Consider the following 19,132-nt stretch of genomic DNA (forward strand, 5'->3'; position numbering starts at 1 on the left):
CTTAAATTGGCCTGGCGGCTAAAAAGAGACGTTTCCCTTCCCCATCGTCATCTGAAGTTTTAATCATATGTCAGTTGATCAACTATAAAAATATAAAAGATCTACAGTAGTGTCATTTTTTTTTAAAAAAAAAAAAAAAAAAAAAAAGATTAGGCCTGAGCCACATTGAAGCCAAGAGTCAGATGTCCGTCGTATCAATAAACCAGGTTCACTTATTTTTGGATAATTTCCAGAAATTGCCTTTCCATTTCATTTTTAGTTTAAAATACAAAATAAATAAAATGCCTTTAGATGCACAAGAATAACCACAAAATAAAAGACATTTTTAACATTGAACCTAGTTGTTTTTAATACACTGGAAACAAGAGCAAATATAATTAATTTCACACTTGTCATCAAGGCCTCCTTCGTTTGGGGCTAAATTCGACGGAGCGCACGATGTTGTGTCTTTTGTTGATTTCATGCAACTTGTGGGATTTTGGGGGGACTCAGGCGCACGTTAAAGACGGGCCATTTTTTTCGCATGGTAATGCGACATGAATCACATATTTTTGCATTTTTATTGCACAATGGATTAGCAAAATCTGTCTTTTTTATTTAAGAAATATTGCTGTTTTGGGGGAAAAAAAATGCTTCATTACCAATGGAAACCATGAGCTAACAGGCGAGAGTCAAGATTTTCTTTGTACTTTTTGTTCCTAAATACTAGTGTTTAAATGGCACACGTGCTGAGGAGTAGAATGTACAGGCGGGTTTGGGTCGAGCCTGATTTGCCACTTTGAACCGCACGAGACGGGCCATGCAGTTAAAAAAAGCGCACTTCCTCATCTTAAATACCAGCATTCTTAGTAATCTGGAACAGACTATTGTTGGTCTATAATGTGGCTGCAATCAACGACAGGATATCTTGTGCAGGAGGACGTATGTTTATAACTAATTTCGAAGTAACTTTAGAAGCGAACTTCTTTTTAAGTGAAATGAGCCACAGCCAGAGAGCGCACGAGACGTTTGTTCCTCTTTGTTTCTTCTCTTTCACAAAACCAACTTGTATCTCCAGTGTGCCATTTTTGCGCGCGTATTTCTTTAGGTACCATTTTATACTAGCTGTGTTTTAATTGTGCCATACAAAGCACAAAAATGATTCATTGATCTCAAAGGGACAAGCCGCCTCCGATCATTTCCCCCTCAATGAACTCTCCTCCCACCTCGTAGCAACGCCTCAGCCAATGAGGGCTCAGCTCGAGGTTCCACCAACTGTGTTTCCCCGGCAACGACGTAAAAAACTGCGCGTACGTCCCTGCCGTTCTCGAGTATTATGGTCTGTCGGGAATTCAGAGTGGCTCGGAGTAGAGGAGAAAAATATCGGGTTAGCGCGCAGCCAGCTAGCGGTAGATACGTGGGCAGCACTGGGATAAACATGGAGCTGTCTGCCGTCGGGGAGAGGGTGTTCGCAGCGGAGTCTATAATTAAACGCAGGATCAGAAAGGTAGGTGTAATCTTGTCTCTTTTCTTCCACTGTTATGACGCATAAAGAGTGCAGTTGTCTTGCAAGCTGCTAACCAAGTGGTTTTGTTTCTGATGGCACGCAGGGTCGGATTGAATACCTCGTGAAATGGAAGGGCTGGTCTCCCAAGTAAGTCCCGCTGCACTGTGTCTAGCGCGTGCAGGAAGGTTTGTTTACGGTGCTGTGGCGGTTGTCTCCAAAGCTAACGATTGAAATGTGTCGCGCGCTGAAGAGTTTAGCTTCCAGGCTAACACCGCTATCATCCACACACAAGCAGCGCTGCGCCCGCTTCCTCGGATTAACCAAATGTGTTATTTGGCAGATACAGTACGTGGGAACCTGAGGAGAATATCTTGGACTCTCGACTGTTGGCCGCGTTCGAGCAAAGGTGAGCTGTCTCCTTTGGCCTTTGCGCGCGAGGGCCGTCAGTGTGTCTAATTAACGTACGGTGTCCCTGTGGTGCACTTTGCTCCGTGACACTCAAACCTGCTGCTGTCTGTGTTATGTTCACAGGGAGCGTGAGAGGGAGCTGTACGGGCCTAAGAAGAGGGGACCTAAACCCAAGACTTTTCTCCTCAAGGTTATTTTGCTTTTTCTTTCATTCGGGTTGTTGCGCGTTTGTTTTAAATCTGTAGGCCTATGTCCCTTTCCTCCTTCCGTCGAATTCCCATTAAATATGTTAATGCGGTTGACTTTGCACGTTTTAAGTGTAGTCTATTAGCTGTGTGTATTCGCTAATGGGGTGTTAATTGTCATCTGTAATTACCTTCAGTTAAATGCATCTAAACTCCGTGATCACCGCGAGTCTTTCATTGTGCCGCTGAATGAAACCTGTAGTTGTATAGTTAACAAGACAATTTTTCTTTCTCTATTTATTTATTTTCTATTTTAATGACAGTAAAGTTAAAAGTTGCCAAATGGACCAGCGTTTATCTTGCTCTAAATACCGTAGCCGTCCGGGCATTTGTTTAAAATCTGACAGTTACCGCACTGTTTTCCTATTTCCTTTCAAGGTCTCTCATCAATCCATGGTTATAGCCTAGTTAAAATTGGGTACCACAAAATTAAATAATTTGTTAATGTTTTTTGTTAGTTGGTTCTGAATTATTGGCCGTTTGACACCAATAACGCTCAGTTTAACGCTCAGTTCAGGGTAAACAATTTTATATATAAAATTGTGCTTGTTTTAGTTTAAAATTCTGTGAAAATGTAAACCATGTAATTTTTATCAATGTGCATTTCCCCACAGGCCCAGACTAAAGATAAAGCTAGATCTTATGAGTTTAGAAGTGAAGCTGTCAGAGGAGTGTCTTATCCTTGTGCAGAGCCGGTGGTCACTCCCAGGGCCAGAGAAGGCCTCAGGGCGGTGGTTCCGACCATTTTTCCTCCCAGCGCCGTCAACCGAGGAGAGAGCTTCCTCGTTCAGGAGCTGGCCCTGCAGCACTTGACTCCACAAGCCAGCTCTGATTTAAGAGCGCCAAAAAAGAAAGGCCCAAAGCCTAAGTCACTCTATCAAGATGCTGATTCTATTATGTCCGAGTCCCTCAAGAGGAGAGCAGAGGAAGACATGCAGCAGGAGACTTACAAAATGCCCAAACTTCAGGGTTCAGGGGAGATGAGAGTTGTCAAATCCGGACAACAGCACTTAGAGAATCATACACATCACCATCATTCAAACAGAGCCAGGTCTGGAGGTGGCTTCCATCATGTGTACTCCTCCCGCAGTGTGCTTTCTCACCGCACACACATGGACTCACACACAGGCTCGCTCAAGGCCAAAGACCACCTGAGCCCCTTTAAGCAACAGTCCAGACTGGGCCTGAGTCCAGGGCCTGACTGTGAGAGACCTCAGTCAGAGAAGCCATACTTGTTGGACCGCTCGTCCCCGATGTGTGTCCATGAGGACTCTGCTGTGTCATGGAGACCCTCTCTGGTTACCATGGAGAATGTCCTGGTGACAGACGTGACCACAAACTTCCTGACAGTCACAATCAAAGAGAGCAGAACCTCCAAAGGCTTCTTCAGAGACAAGAGATGATCGTCGGCACTCTCTTGCTTTGTATGTATCAAATACATATGTGCACATGTAAAATACTGTATAGAACTAGTATTTAATGTATTTAACAAATGAAATTTATTTCAACATGTTGTCTACAGCAGTTTGCTATTTCTGTTAAAACTTTGTAAATCTATTTTGCAAATGAAATATGTATTTTTGTCACGTTTTTTTTCTCCAGCCTTTGAGGCTGAATAATTCTAATTTGAACGTATATGACTGAACATTGTTCCCTTTAAGGGTTGTATTTAAATACATAAGCACTTTGATAAAGAAAATAATGACATTTTATGTGCTTTGACTCAGCTGATTACAGCAACTGCTGTGTAAGTTTCTAAATAAACGCATATTTTCCAATAGCTTGTTTCAGAAATATTTTGCAATTTCTTAAAAATCCCAATAATGTGTAAGAAATGCCTTTAATGCGTCAAAAACATGCTTTTAAAAAAATAATAAATAAAATATAACTTCCGTCTGTTTTTGGTCTCATTTCTCCGTCTTGTGCGCACTGGAGCAGGCACTAAGACGCACACAGGCCGCTTTAATCATTTGAATCATTTAATAAGAAAGACTCGATTCCGCTCCCGAGCTTTAATGTTATAGACTCGAATTAAGTCGAGGCCTGATTCAGATCGTGGGCCTTTAGAGAAGGTCAGCGACATTTAGATTTAGTCCAGATAAATAAAACGCTTTCCTTGAGCCCGCTGCTTGAATTAAACATAGAGGATATTCCATGAAGCCAAAGCCTGGTTTATTTGTGCACTCCAGGCTTGTCAAATCCTTGGCGTTGATTTGCCGTAGTAACAAACACCCGAGGACAAACCTGGTCGGGAACAGATTAACTAGCAAGATTATTTTAGCTTTGTCTCCAAGGCTATCAGAAGAAACACTTAAAAGTTTGAGCACATACGCTCCTCCAGCTCAATCCACTTGTCTCTGTCTGAATACAGTTTAAAAATGACTTATGCCCCAAATCAAACTATTGTCCGCGCGCGCTCTGGCTCTCCTTTAGTCAGATCATAAAAAACATTACACTTTGAGCCCATTTTCACTGATGTTGTTGCTCCATTTGGCCTTCACAGAGTCACTGGGAGCGCGCACAAAGCACAGCTTAAACTTGAGGCCTGAATCAGTTTTGGTTAGACCCAGGTTTAATTCTTTCGTGGAACGACTCGAGGCTTAAGACGGAGCTAGTTTCAGTTTAGGATTTCAGGATAAACCTGGACTTGCTAAGCAATTTCACGTTTTATCTGGCCTGGCCTATTTTTAATTAGTCTGTTTGTTTATTATTTGAACCAGTTGTTCAAATAGCGCGCGCCACACCACACGACTATAGAATTATTAATAACTTTCAATAGTTTATAGATTCCCGAACAGAAGGCCCAATTTTCAAGTGCAAAATCATCACTTCTATGTTGTTTTTATTAAGATATGTCTATAAGAAACATTATTATCTAACTACAGTGTTTACAGTGGGGTTACATGTCCATCTACTGTAAATATCATTCAACATTAAATACATATATGTCTTTGTTTCTTTGGCATCAGCTCCAGTCACCTCTTTTTTCTGTAAGAGATAAACACAGATTAAAAGACCATACAAAACCATATAAAACCTTAAACTCCCTGATCATAACACATTCAGAGAGAATATAAATTTAGTTCTATGACCCATTTCCCAAAGAGACCTTCCTCAGACAGGACCTTCCTCTGACAAGCCCTCCTCAGACTGGATATCCGTAGTTGCTGTTGCACCGGGGGTAGCAGTGGGGGTTGAGCCAGTTCTCCCTGGTGGTTTCCTGGGCTCTCTGATCCAGGACCTGCATGTACAGCAGGTGCTCCTGAAAAAAACAACAACAGGATTTTAATACTTAACTGCATTTATCCTCAGACATATCTCATGAATTTGTTTTTGAGAGTTAATGGGCAGTTTACAGATACAGATGTTTTGTGTTCAATACATGGATCATTTTGTCTACTGAATCCCTTTTGGATGATGTAACACACGTATGGCATTTATAATCTGATTTCATTCTTTGGCAGTTGAATTGTTTCGTATATTTACTGGAGAAATTGTATTTTTTGTTGCAATCTATACAATGACAATAATGGTATCACAGTTTGTTAATAAATGTCAAGAGCTCACACATTTCTGCAGTAGGTCTATAACATGTGTATAAATATTTCCATAAAATTCCTTGACAACATATATACAGTATGTTTGTTGTCTTTACCCTCATTGGCTCATCGGGGTGACCAGGTTTCTGCCTCTTACTGCGAAGGAGCTGCTTAGCAAAGCTCTCCTTGATGATAGGGTTGGCCTCTGAAAATACAGATTAACAAACGATTAAGAGACAAGAACACACATTTTGAAAGTAATAAAGGTTCATATGTTTGTAACACTGTTCGTTCGTTCCACCTTTATTGAGAATGCTTAAAAATATCAACCAAAGAGCTATGCACAAACTCAAACAAAACACAAACTACTTAAAATATGCAAATAACCTGACTAGCCTCTCTATGGTAACTCTCACTCTTGTTGCTGACTTCCTCTGTGCACTTCCTCTTATCTAATCTCTGTCATAGTTGTGATGTTTTTGCAGACTAAGTAACAGCTGGGTATTGGCTAATGCAAAAACACTGCTTATATTGAGACTTGTGTTTAACTCCATGAATAACTCTCTCACCACTTTCTGCGACTGCCCTTATTTGTTTACCCAGCACATGTTTTAGTCTGCTTTTCAACCTAACATACTCTACTGGGACATGCCCTCCTCCTTTCTGACCCCCACAAACACGCAAACTCTCCCTCAGCTTTGACAAGTCCAGTTTTTGGAGGAAACTAACAAAGTGTCCATTCATGGTCTGTCTCTTGGGGGTCCATGCATCACGTGACCCCAGATGGCAAACAGACCTGCACCCCTCCTCAACACTGGAGGAGGCTGCTGTCGAAATACCAACCTCTGTTAATACAAAGAATGTTGCAGACTTGGTCCAGCAACGTGGCAAAGTGTAAGGATTATTAGATTTATAAAATATGAACCTCAGTAACACAGCTTTGAATGCACTGAGCTCATTGTGCATAGTGCTCAATAATAATGAGCCTGTGGTAAAATATAGTATACAACCACATTACAAAGGAGGAATGTTACATGTGCAGAATATTTTTTACATCACATTTGAACTCAACAAACTCACTTTATCTTTGATGTGTGGAAATTGGGATTTATGAGGCTGCTGTACAATTTGTGATGCAAAAGCTACATATAGTCTAAATATAAAAGAATTGTCAATGATGAAGCCTATATAGATTGATATTAGATAAAGCCGTACCTGTATAGATGGTCAGCAGGACCATGCAAAGCAAAAACACAGCAAGCTTCTTCATCTTGTCCACCTGGTTGGTTACTGCTTCTCTGCTTCAGTACAGACTGGTCTGGGGGTCCTGACTGAACCGAGAGGAGGTCCAGGGTCTCCTCCCCTGCTGCTCTAAGACCTATATACTCAACTGTCAGCAGAGGGCAGAACTGCTACAGTGAGTTACCAGAATCAGAAGTAGACTATATTCAATTTTACTTGAACTTACCTTTATGTGTAATAATACACTTTAATAGTAGTTTATCAACAACGGTGTTTTAACTGCAGCCATTGAGCTATGGCTGCAGGTGTCCACTAGATGGCAGTACATACGTATTAGAAGAAACATGCCAAGGAAAACACAGTCAGTAGCATATCACTCAATTATAGAATTAAAGTAACATTAGGTCAGTTCCTTAGGCGGTAAGAAGACATGAACAGTCAAATCAAAGTCATTAACTGTTTATTAGACAAACGTCTGTCTAAAAGTCGTGTATTCCCAAAATAACAAAGTGGGCACCATTCGTGTCTCCACACTTTAGATAAACATAATCCAATGCGATTATAGGACAGGGGTTGACAGCAGCTCTGTTCACTGCGCATGCGTGCGTCTCGACTGCAAAGATCACAAACTTTTCCAAAAATTCTGTTTCTCTGCACTTCCTGTTTTGTTAAATCTATTAGAAAGAAATAGTATTTCAATCCTGCGACGTAGATTGATGGCACATTTTCAGCGTAGTTATTTTGTAATGCGTTTTCAGACGCTGTAACCCGCTGAGTGATGATTGTCATGGCCATTTTGTCTACATGAGAAACACTAAATGCTTCCTCTCGGGTCTGTGCAGCGGACGGCCGCGTGGTGCCGCTGTGCGCACTGACGCACAGACTGCGGACTAACTGCATCTTGCTCTAATGATCTTTGTTGAAGCTAAGTTAGCGCTGGAGCTGTGCGTCCTACAGCTGTGCACGAAATCTCTGAAATTAATTTAATTAATTATTCTGTCATGTTCCGGTGTTGAATCTTTGCCCATGATCATGGGCACCGTGTGGAGGACGTCTGCTTTGTGTTTTTGGTCTGTAGTGTTCACGTAGCTCCTGTGCGCCGGTTTCCGCTCTTTGCGCCTCTCTCTCGGCGGCCACAGCCCGCAGCGATGGTCGCGGAGGCGGGGGACGAGTGGTCTCTGTTGTTGTGGACATCTCTGGCCGTGGTGGTGCCTGTCTTTATCACGTTATGGTGCAGCGTACAGCGCTCAAAGCGGAAGACGCACATGAAGGAATTCTTCCGTAAAAGCAAACACGGCTGGCACTACACGGATCTGTTCAACAAGCCCACCTACTGCTGCGTGTGCTCCCAGCACATCCTCCAGGGCGCCTTTTGCGACTGCTGTGGGGTGTGCGCGGACGACGAGTGCCTGCGCCCCGCGGACCGCAGCCTGCCCTGTAAGGACATCATGGCCCCCGCACAAGCCGACGGGGGCATGGAGCACCGCTGGGTCCGGGGCAACGTGCCTCTCGCCAGTTACTGCGTCGTGTGTAAACAACAGTGTGGCTCCCAGCCCAAACTGTGCGACTTCAGGTAAAGAGTGACGGGTGATAGGTGTCAGGACTCAGCTGTCGCAGCCAAAAGGGCGAGAGAAAGTCACGTGTCCTGTGATATTAACATAACAGCTCACCAGGATTAACCCTGCTTTAATATGCCCTAATGGCTGCTCTCATGATCATGTCCTGTCCTTGCCTCTTTTGCCTGGTGTGAGGATCAAAATAACTGAATGTCACGCTTTTAAAGACTCTTCTTTACATGATTGTCTCTGTTTGCAGGTGTGTGTGGTGCCAGAGGACAGTTCATGGCGACTGTTTTGGTGATGTACCAGACCAGTGTGACTTTGGGGAGTTTCGCAGCCTCATCATCCCTCCTCACTACCTCTATCATGTCAACAAACTCAGGCGCAGGCATCCGGATGAGTACAGCAAGGTGCGCTGAACTCCGGGTCACCCAAGTTACTTGATTTTTGTTACATAGCTAACTGAGTTGTGTTTTGTAGCTGGCAGAGTCCTGTGGGAGCAGCTGGACTCCTGTGTTGGTTTTGGCAAACACACGTAGTGGTAACAATATGGGTGAGGTGCTGCTCGGGGAGTTTCGGAGCCTCCTCAATCCAGTGCAGGTCAGTGTGTGGCCAGGGTTAAAAGCACAATCTTCATAACACTATTTTCACTGGATGTGTGGTTGCTTCCTGCAGGTTTTTGACTTGTCTCAGCTGAACCCCTCCAAAGCACTGCAGCTCTGCACTCTGCTCCCCCCGGGCAGTGTACATGTTCTGGTGTGTGGAGGAGACGGCACTGTGGGCTGGGTTTTGGACGCCATAGACACAATGAAACTGAAGGTACGTTGTTTTTGGCAAAGACAGACAAGAGGTATATTTTTGTATCTTTCCCCTCTGCTCCACCATCTGTTACTGTGTTATTGCCACTTTAATTATAAACCTGCTGCTCCGGCCAGGGCCAGGACCAATTTATCCCCCGAGTGACCATCCTGCCCCTGGGGACTGGTAATGACCTGTCCAACACTTTGGGCTGGGGCGCGGGCTACGCTGGAGAGATCCCTGTGGAGCAGGTGCTGCGGAATGTAGTGGACGCTGAAGTGGTCAAAATGGACAGGTGAGATTTCAAAACATGAAAAATGACATATCAAATAATATTGTGCTTTGATTTTAATTAGACGTTACATTTACAGATGGAAAGTGCAGGTAGCATCAAAAGGTGCATATTTTCGCAAACCAAAGGTAAGTGTCAGAATATACACTGCACTGGGCATAAGATAGGCATAAAGATCCAATATTATACAAAACAGATTCTTGTGAGCTTTTATCCATGTTATAATGCTGTTACCTCCTCAAAAACATACCTGGAGCTGTGTTTTGTTTCATTCACACATGGTTTATTTGTCTGTCTATATCTTCAAAGCTGAAAATGCTCTGTTAACACATATCTTTTACTGTTTGGTTCAGTGCTTTCAGCCCTGGCAGTTCCAGCCTAAATATGCAGGGTTTGTGTGTTAAACATGAGTGAATGAATCAAAAACAAAACTCCAGGTCTGTTTGTGATGAAGAAACAACATTATAACATAGATCAGAAAATAGCGTAATATGTTCCGTTTTAAATGTGTGTGTTGTTTAACGGGTCTGGTGTTAAGCTGCTCTACTGATAGTAGATAGTAGTCAATATGTCATTCATGATCATAAACAGGATTAATTTAAATCTGCAATAACTCATCACAGGTTCTGTCCATGAATAATTATTTCTCTGTTGGACCGGATGCGCTCATGGCCCTTAATTTCCACACTCATCGAGAGAAAACTCCTTCATTTTTCTCCAGTCGCATCATCAATAAGGTCAGTAGAATTCAACCGTTCGATTTTAAATAATTTTTCGGTGCAAATATGGTCTATGCTTTTATTGTTTTAATATGCCGTCTCTTTCTCCAGGCTGTGTATTTCCTGTATGGCACCAAAGATTGCTTAGTCCAGGAATGCAAAGATCTGGATAAGAGGATTGAGGTAAAGCTAGATTAAAAAAAAAAAAGAAGAAGAAAAGATAATTCAGCCTGCTTGTATTTAAAGATGTACTATGTAACTTTCTGGTGGGGGGTGGGGGCAGCCTTTTGCATGTCTCTTGTGTTTGCCTTGCATTTATACAATTTAGCATATTTTACTAACTTATGCCTAGAAAAACTTGCATTCTTACTTTGATTAAGCTCTTCTCAGATATGATCTGTAACTTGCCCTGGTGGCATACTATGGTTCATTAAAGGCAAAGCAGTAAAATCCCAATCAAGACACGAGAGTTAAATTTACATGGTCCCTCTTTAAATAGCGAAAGTATGAATCAATAATAAGTAGTTACAGTGGCCGCTTCAGCATGCAGCTTACAAACTTTTATGTATTCATTATTATCTCCTTGTTTCTCTTGTGTTGACCATAGCTCGAGTTGGATGGAGAAAGAATTGCTCTGCCCAGTCTAGAGGGGATTATTGTGTGTAACATCGGGTACTGGGGCGGAGGTTGCAGACTGTGGGAAGGGATGGGAGACGAGCCTTATCCACCTACCAGGTAACGTACTCGAGAACAAGTGACACAGATATTAACCATACTCACTAGTACCCCATCTAGACTTGATTGTACAGAGCAGTTGATGTTTAGCTACATCGCAAGACCCCAGGCAATCTGAGTATGTTATTGTTTGCAGTGGACATTATACTATCTAAATAGCTGTTGCCTTTTTAATGTTATTTGCGTTCGTAATCACTGGTGCGTTGGCCTTTCCTAATGCATCTCTTTTAAATTATGTAAACATTTTTGAGCTTTGTACATTGTTATGATGTTCTCTTATCATAAACGTACTCAAATTTGTTTGTAATCTTGCATTGTTGTACTTCAGAGGCTGGAGTGCTCAGAATAATCCTATTTTCACCTACCCCCTATCTCCGCCTACTGTTCTGTACTCACAGTTATAGAAATATTCAGACTCATGGTTACGTGTAGGGTTCAAAATATCACACAGCTATAAAAAAGTGTTTACTACAGTGAAATTCCAGTGTAAAGAGGCAGGGGTTTATCAGTTCTGCAATTTTAAACAAAGTCAATGGACCTGTTTTTGTTAAGCCTTTTTAGATCAATACTACAGTTTACAATGACCAAGATGTAAAATAATGATCTACCTATAATGTAGTTTAATACCCAAAAGGACTAAAACTAAACTAACTTAACACAATCATTTCCTTGCGTTACCATGACGTCTTTTCCTGCAGACTGGACGATGGTCTGCTGGAGGTGGTGGGGGTGTATGGGTCTTTCCACTGCGCTCAGATCCAAGTGAAACTGGCCAACCCTGTGAGACTGGGACAAGCCCACACTGTCCGGGTAAGACACAGATGCAACTAATACTTACGCTAACACGCTAAGACACTAACTTCCTGTGTGATGTTGTAGATTACATTTGAACAAAGATCATGAAAGGAGCAAATTAGTTTTCAAAACCAATTACCGGTACATTTTCTTAATCAAATCAGACCAGACACAGGGACACAGGAGCAGAGCTGCAGCTGCTGTTTACTCTCATGACACATTTGAATCATCATTTATAACACTGAATCTGCAGGAAATGATAGCAGCTCATTCAGCTTCAGGAAAGATAACAGCGTGTCAAGTTAGCTCTTTTTTTGTTTATTTTAAGTGCAGCCATGTTCAAGTTCAAGTCACGTTTTTGTGAGTTGTCATTTAAAGATGATCAAATAAATAAGAGGTAATAAGAGGTAGGTTGATTTGTCAAAACCCAGACACTAATTAAGACTAGTATCAAAATCAGACAACTCATTTAAAATTAGAATTAACTAATGTTGTCATGATATTATATTATGTATTTTACCCATAAAACAAAAATCCAGTTATTTGTCATGATACTACTAAAATCAACCCAAAACACACAACATAAGTAAAATCCTCCAGCTAAGGTTGTCCTCCTGATTAAGTCTTGCTGTAGATCTGCCCCTGACAGGTTGATCCAGGATGGGTCAAATGCAGGTCAATAAATTGTACCTTATCCTAACCTTGAATTTTGACCCTTGTATTTAAATTGGGGAACTGAATTATGTATAAGTGCGTTCAGTCTCCACGAGTTTAAATATTTGAGTTGCTGTAACACGGTGAATAAAATGCCTCTCTCTGCAGCTCGTCCTGAAGAGCTCCAAGATGCCCATGCAGGTGGATGGCGAGCCGTGGGCCCAGGGTCCTTGCACCATCACCATCACCCATAAGACGCAGGCTCTGATGTTGTACCACAGCTCGGAGCAGACGGACGACGACGACAGCAGTGACTCAGAGACGGAGAGCAACACGCCGCACGACTCCCCCAGGCCACCAGGGTCCGCCTCCGCCCGAGCATGACCCCAAAAACTACCTGCAATCTGTGTTCGTCCATCCTCTCTTTTCAACTACTGCTTTTTGATTGAATTTAAAGGTGCACTATGTAACTTTTCTGGTGAATGGTATAGGACCTCCTTTTTTTGCATGGAGATGTTGTTACTTTGCCTCTAATGTTCCGTTAATAATCTGTCTTGCATTTATTCAATTACATGTGTTTTACAGCTCTAAAACATTGAAAAACATGTATTCTTTCTGTGAGCTGGGTCATCTCTCTGCTTGTCACCATGGAGATAGATACGTTTAATATCAAACTGTGGAACATGCCAGGCTCAGTAACAACAACATGGAGATGAGCAGATGGCAGAACCTCTAGAAAAATTGCACAGTGCACCTTTATTTAACTTTTATTCACCCAGGTAAGTTATTAAGAACATGTTTCTCTTTACAACAATAGAGAGACAGTGGACCTCAGTGTTTCTTTCTTGGTCTTTATAAAGTTTCAAACAGCGTTGCCTTTGTGCACAGTGGCCATAAGGTTACACAATCACTACACAATAACCGCGTAAGGAAGATTGAGTGGTTTCAAATTGTGTTTACGGTGGCAATTACCACTATAATGTTCATAACGAATTGCTTGACGTTCCAAAAATTCTTAAACGTGCATCAACAATGGAAATTATATATGTTTTTATTTATGTTCAATTTGGCCCCAAAAAACAAACAAAACACAAATCAAAGTGCGTTGTTTTACTTCACTATTGAAAGAACCATATATACCTTCATTTGTGTCTTGTTTTGTTTGCTGTGACCTCTTGTGCCATAGTCTTTATATAGGTCTCTATATAATCTATAAAAGATACATTTTTACTTGTGAATATTGAGTCAACAAAGCCATGGCCACAAGGAAAGATTTTATTAATTCCTTACTGAGCACAAACAAAGCAAAACATTTGTGAGGTTTCATATAGATGCTGTTACAACTACTTATGACCTCGTTCTAAGTGAAATCTTGAACCTCAGCACTGTACTTTACCTGACCATTGCATATTTATGTTTTATGTCATACGACTGACTTCTTATGTTGTGTAACTACTGCTAAAAACTGCTGTTTATGCAGATTTGACTTTTGTTTTCCTTTTCATTTGCCTTGATATCAAGTTGTGTGTTGCACCTTTTGGCACTTATGCTATTAGTTATACTCTTATATTTTTATTTTATTGCCATATTACATGTTCTCTGTGTTCAAAAGCAGTTCCAAATCTCTACTACTAGATGGTAGTATATAAGCATTGTTTGTCCACTGGTAAAACGGCTCTAGTTTGATCTTCTTTCTAGAGTGGTTGCAATGTGACTTTCTGTGTGAGAAAGTGTGTTGATTATAGCCATATCTGAATAGACTTTTGAATGTTAGTTGACCTGGGAAGTTTAAACGTTTTACTTAATGCTGAATATGGCCCTTATGCTTTAGTACTGAGATCTTAAAATTACAAGCAGCAATCCCATACTGCACTTAACCTGTTTGTGAATGCATTTATTCTTTGTAGATTCTGTCTTGCACTGAACTCAGTCTGAAGTTACTTATATTATTTAATTTTTCTTTTGTTGCCTGGTTACCTGCATAGCCCTGACTATATGTTTCCCTCTTAAATGTACCATATTGTTTGTTCTCTGTTGAGTTTGCTGATGGAACAGAAGTGTGAATGCTTATTTAAATCAGGCTTGTTTAGTCATTATCCATTATTATACTACAACACGGGACCTTCAGGGGGCACTTTGGTTTATGTATTTTGGATGTTGATAAATGCCATATGGAGATATACATACATGCATACCTTGATATACAATGTTTAAGGACATTCTTACAACTTCACTGGTCCTTACATGTCTGACTATTGTTTTCCTGATAAAAGTAGCTAATCTCCTGTTCATGAAGATGACATAATCCCTGAAATTCTTTAATTATATTTGACACAACGTAAGTATACAGGGTGCTCTACGAGTCTGTCACATTTCACACAATTGACTATAAGCTATGAATACAAACATCTTTGATCGATGACTATAGTTATCCCTCCATACGTTTGTATTTACAGACATAACAATAACTAACAATAACTTATAGAGACTGCATTTCTGTCTGATTTACATTTTGTAGGTGACAGGTGTCAAGCAGGTGTTGAACAGTATTTTTGTACATTTTAGATTTCACAGATGTGTGATGCTGTGTCCAAATGATGGGTTTTGATCAATCTGCTGCTTCAGTTCACTGTGTTGTTGTGAATAAGAAAAAGTATTATTCAAATGATGTATTTGGTATATTTTTCATTGATCTGTATTGTGTAAGCCCTAAGTAAGTTTTTGCCAAAATAATTTAAAAGTGTGATTAATTTAGAGGTTAATTGCTTACAATCATTGCGTGTTTACAAGAAGAGTGCACTGACGTGTCAAAGTGGACTGAGCTGAATGTAATGAAACAATCTTTGAATCTGACATTCCCATAAATATTTTCCTAAATAAACAGAGTTATGTTTCTTGTTTTATAGGTGTCAGGATACCTTTGTCTCTTAACCCTATTAGGCCTCACTCATGAAATACTGGTCAAAAAATTCAGATGTTTTGAATCTTGACTCTGTCCCTTTAACAGAATGTATGAAATTTGATTAAAAAGTTTTCTTTATATTTATCTTGTATAATCAGTTTGAACATGACATTTGGACTGACACGAGCAATTCTAAGCCGCTACATTACAATGTTTTTGAACAGTGCTGCTGGCCACTAAACTGATATTTTAACTGCTGTGACTAATGACGATAATGAATGAAGCTGAAACTAACTCTTAAATTACTAAAAATGAAATAAATATGCTCCATGTAAATGGAACATTTCTTGCTTCATCAATGTAAAACAAACCTGTGCGCTTTAGGATTCCTGTAGGTCTATAGTGTTTTAAAGATTGCGATAAAAATAACTATACATTTGTAATACTGTCTCACATCCTTCTCCAGTGTCCACAACTTGTGGTTATTCTCGTTTCTTCAAGTGACAAACCTATTCCATCTTTAAATTTTCTAAAATCATACGCTCACGTCACAATAAGATTGAACCTCTTCACAGCAGTTTACATACCTTCACAATTAGGGCTGTGTATCATCAAGAAATTGCAGCAACGATACATACCTCGATACATAGGCCACGATACGATATGTATCTTGATACAGTGCACTTTAGATCCGATGCAATATATTTAAAATCGATTGGATATGTTCTGTAAAAAATAAAGGCTTTCGGCGTCTTAATGATGGACCCCATTTTCACAAAAAAACGTGTTTTGTTTAGTGCATGATACTCACTGGAAGAATCCATCAGACTGTTACATTGGTCATTGCTTATTCATCCATAGCTTATACGAGCTCAACATGTACTTTTAACAAATGGACACATGCAGTTAAATCACTGTGTGCAAAGATAATATCAATCCATTTTAATCATCAAAACAGCGAATATGTCAAAAGTGTTGCATAAAAGTTTCTTTTCTTTAAACAAGCAACAAAATTGTAGCACTGTCACAAAATAATTCAGTAAAATATACAAAAAATACTCTTATATGTTGATAAAGCAGCCCATGATATCGATACTGTATCAAGTCAAATAATACAATATATCGATATTTTTGCACACCCCTATTCACAATACATTTAATACAGGTGTGTTCATTTTGACATCAAACTGAAAGGCGCAGTCCACTGTCTGCCAGATGTGCAGGGAGAGGCACAGGCAGCAGACACGAGGAGCAGACACGAGAGAGACACGAGGAGCAGACACGAGGAGCAGACACGAGGAGCAGACACGAGGAGCAGACACGAGGAGCCCACTGTTGGCTCTGATCAAATGAAGAGATCCCACTCAAAGCTGTCAACTAAAAATGCCAGACAAGAAAATAGAAACAGTTGAAAATTAAGTCTTATTATTTTTTAGGGTGTAGAATAGATCCATGGTATAAAAACAACATCCATTAAATGTTTCTCTAAATGTCCACACCCATATTGGTTCAGTTTGGACGTCATAAGTCTTATGTATACAAACAATCATAAATCCACTGTTTGCTTTGTCAGAGTAACTGGGTGTTGTTTCTGTATCTGAAAATAACATTGCATGTAGCATGGACTCCACCCACATATCTAACAATGCCAAAGCAAAACATACATGGCATTTATATTCACCAAAAAGCAAAAATATTGAAACATTCAGAACAAATGAAGATATGAACAAGTTTTTATTTTTTTTTTTTTAATGAATGCAATATAACAATATGATTTAAGACAAGATGCAGCCTAAAATGGGTTTGGTCGATAGGACGATTTGCAGAATATACTTAAGATAAGAGTAACTACACACATAGATATGCTTACAAGTAGCTGACAATATGAAGAATGAAAGTTTTTATACATCAAGCTCAAATAATGCCTTACATTATAGAGAACCAACATTAACTCAAAAAGATTAACCACCACCACCCATGTTGACTGTAATGCACGGGAAACCTGTACAAATTTAAATATTTAAGTTCAGTTGTTGCATCAAAATGCATAGCAACATAAACTCAAATCATTTGGACAGATGCACAATCTTATTCCAACCATCGACACCAAAACAAACCCTTTTCTGATTTTGAAGTGAAGAAAATATCATGTTGCTCCGGTAATACTAAAACAAATGTTGCAATTGATAGTAAGTGGTTTAAATGAACTCTGAAAGGTGCACTATAAACATTTGAGTAGAGTCTGCCGCCTGCTTGTCTCCATAGATATGTTATTGCTTTACCTGGAATGTTCCACAGTATGGCATTAACCTTGCATATCTTCTGAGAGACAAGCAGGTGATGACAACAGGCCAAATTACAGGTCATGTCTTTACAGAAGCATAGTAAGGTTTCATGTTATTCAATGTATTTTCTGTATGATGTATTGATCTTCAACAAATAAAGTTACATGGTTCAGTGAGAGTATTTAATTTCAAAAATACACTGAAACTTCAGCATACGTGAAACTGCCCTCTTCTTACTTCATGTACCTTAATGCATCGTTTGAATAACTTAATTTGCATGTGTCATTTTGTTGGTGTCAAATGCTGCCAATAAAATGCAAAAGGCACATACACTATTGCCCCAGAGCAACATAATATTAGCATCACCTTTATCGTGTTTAAAGCACCCATTTTTCCACTGCGTTTACAATCTAGTCTCTGTTCGAAAACATTCTAATAAGTGAAAGTAGCAAACAACAGGTTAAGGACAGATATAATATAAAGACTGTCAAACCACTGAGTTCAAACTTTCACCCCCAGTGTCTCCAAAAAGCCTGGAGAAACACAGGCTTAACAAGGAGCAAAGAGTAAAGCAACACTATGCAACTTTTTATTTGTATTTAGAGACCTCAGGTAAGTAAGTGCACTTCCCTTCCAATACAAGGGTTTCAAAAAGATGAGAAATTAGGGCCAAGATTAAGACCGTGATTAACAATTTAAAACAAAATAATAAACCTTTTGGAGGGAACAAAGTCTTAATGGGTTTCAGCTGCCTCTTATATACAATATTTTGAATAAAGATGTTCTCGTTGTATTTTATCAAGGTACATTTTTGGTTTACATCCTTTTAACATGCTTGCAGAGTAAAGTTGCATAGAGTTGCTGTGGGAATCTCCAAGCTCTGTACATCTTACTGTTTCACACCATTGGGCACATGTAAGACAAAACTGCTTGTGTGATACTGCTATATGCAGTTACACAATAATCACGACCAAGAAAGTTTAAATGGTCCACAATGTCTGCAAAATCATCTCACATGTGGGATCAAAGAATTAAACAACCCTGTGAAACCTTAGATTCAATACATTCTGACTTTAAATCGCATGATGTAAGTTCTCTAGTGGAGGATCTGTCTCGTTTTTTATTGCTATGCCTGGAGCAATGCAATAGAATGTTGTGGAAAAAGTAAAGTTATAGAACTAGTTTAACTATAACAACGAAGTACATGAAATTGTATTTTATTTTTGTTATCACTAGATTGTGTGCAATATACAGCGTGAAATACTAAATTATATTATTCAAAACCGAATCATAATCATGCTGTGTACTAAATCTAGTAGACGGATGATACATTTAACGTGGCCTTTATCACTATATACTTTTCAACATTATAGTGAACATAACTGTCACTGTTAAAAGGTGCAATTGTGTAACTTTTCTGGTGGAGAGTCTGCCACATGCTTGTCTCCATGATAAATATGTTATTACTTTGCC

General features: G+C 39.8%; 3 protein-coding genes across 3 annotated transcripts; 2 read left to right on the plus strand and 1 right to left on the minus strand.

Annotated features, from left to right (window-relative positions):
* The first annotated feature begins 1,284 nt into the window (after positions 1-1,284).
* On the plus strand, positions 1,285-4,003 carry cbx8b (chromobox homolog 8b). The gene is made up of 5 exons (XM_033966918.2): positions 1,285-1,486; positions 1,590-1,633; positions 1,827-1,892; positions 2,018-2,084; positions 2,754-4,003. The coding sequence occupies exons 1-5, from the start codon at positions 1,316-1,318 to the stop codon at positions 3,540-3,542; spliced, it is 1,137 nt and encodes a 378-aa protein (XP_033822809.1). The 5' UTR covers positions 1,285-1,315; the 3' UTR covers positions 3,543-4,003.
* Positions 4,004-5,231: 1,228 nt separating this feature from the next.
* On the minus strand, positions 5,232-7,023 carry c1h17orf67 (chromosome 1 C17orf67 homolog). Its single transcript, XM_033966942.2, has 3 exons — positions 6,894-7,023; positions 5,795-5,883; positions 5,232-5,401 (listed from the first exon to the last, which is right to left on the minus strand). The coding sequence occupies exons 1-3, from the start codon at positions 6,946-6,948 to the stop codon at positions 5,285-5,287; spliced, it is 261 nt and encodes an 86-aa protein (XP_033822833.1). The 5' UTR covers positions 6,949-7,023; the 3' UTR covers positions 5,232-5,284.
* Positions 7,024-7,838: 815 nt separating this feature from the next.
* dgke (diacylglycerol kinase, epsilon) lies at positions 7,839-15,353 on the plus strand. The gene is made up of 11 exons (XM_033966895.2): positions 7,839-8,493; positions 8,736-8,889; positions 8,960-9,079; positions 9,155-9,298; positions 9,415-9,572; positions 9,649-9,697; positions 10,193-10,306; positions 10,400-10,471; positions 10,896-11,023; positions 11,722-11,833; positions 12,641-15,353. Exons 1-11 carry the CDS (start codon positions 8,069-8,071, stop codon positions 12,854-12,856), a joined length of 1,692 nt encoding a protein of 563 aa, XP_033822786.1. The 5' UTR covers positions 7,839-8,068; the 3' UTR covers positions 12,857-15,353.
* The last annotated feature ends 3,779 nt before the right edge of the window (positions 15,354-19,132 follow it).

Source organism: Periophthalmus magnuspinnatus, chromosome 1, assembly GCF_009829125.3.
Source record: "Periophthalmus magnuspinnatus isolate fPerMag1 chromosome 1, fPerMag1.2.pri, whole genome shotgun sequence".
Taxonomy (NCBI): domain Eukaryota; kingdom Metazoa; phylum Chordata; class Actinopteri; order Gobiiformes; family Gobiidae; genus Periophthalmus; species Periophthalmus magnuspinnatus.

Excerpts from the sequence above, each read along its gene's own strand:
- cbx8b (XM_033966918.2), top strand. The coding sequence starts at position 1,316 with ATGGTCTGTCGGGAATTCAGAGTGGCTCGGAGTAGAGGAGAAAAATAT. Across the intron at positions 1,487-1,589 it reads TTAAACGCAGGATCAGAAAG|GGTCGGATTGAATACCTCGT; the intron begins GTAGGTGTAATC and ends GATGGCACGCAG. Across the intron at positions 2,085-2,753 it reads CCAAGACTTTTCTCCTCAAG|GCCCAGACTAAAGATAAAGC; the intron begins GTTATTTTGCTT and ends ATTTCCCCACAG.
- c1h17orf67 (XM_033966942.2), bottom strand. The coding sequence starts at position 6,948 with ATGAAGAAGCTTGCTGTGTTTTTGCTTTGCATGGTCCTGCTGACCATC. Across the intron at positions 5,884-6,893 it reads CCTGCTGACCATCTATACAG|AGGCCAACCCTATCATCAAG; the intron begins GTACGGCTTTAT and ends CTGTATTTTCAG. Across the intron at positions 5,402-5,794 it reads ACCCCGATGAGCCAATGAGG|GAGCACCTGCTGTACATGCA; the intron begins GTAAAGACAACA and ends TGTTTTTTTCAG.
- dgke (XM_033966895.2), top strand. The coding sequence starts at position 8,069 with ATGGTCGCGGAGGCGGGGGACGAGTGGTCTCTGTTGTTGTGGACATCT. Across the intron at positions 9,080-9,154 it reads GCCTCCTCAATCCAGTGCAG|GTTTTTGACTTGTCTCAGCT; the intron begins GTCAGTGTGTGG and ends TGCTTCCTGCAG. Across the intron at positions 9,299-9,414 it reads TAGACACAATGAAACTGAAG|GGCCAGGACCAATTTATCCC; the intron begins GTACGTTGTTTT and ends TGCTCCGGCCAG.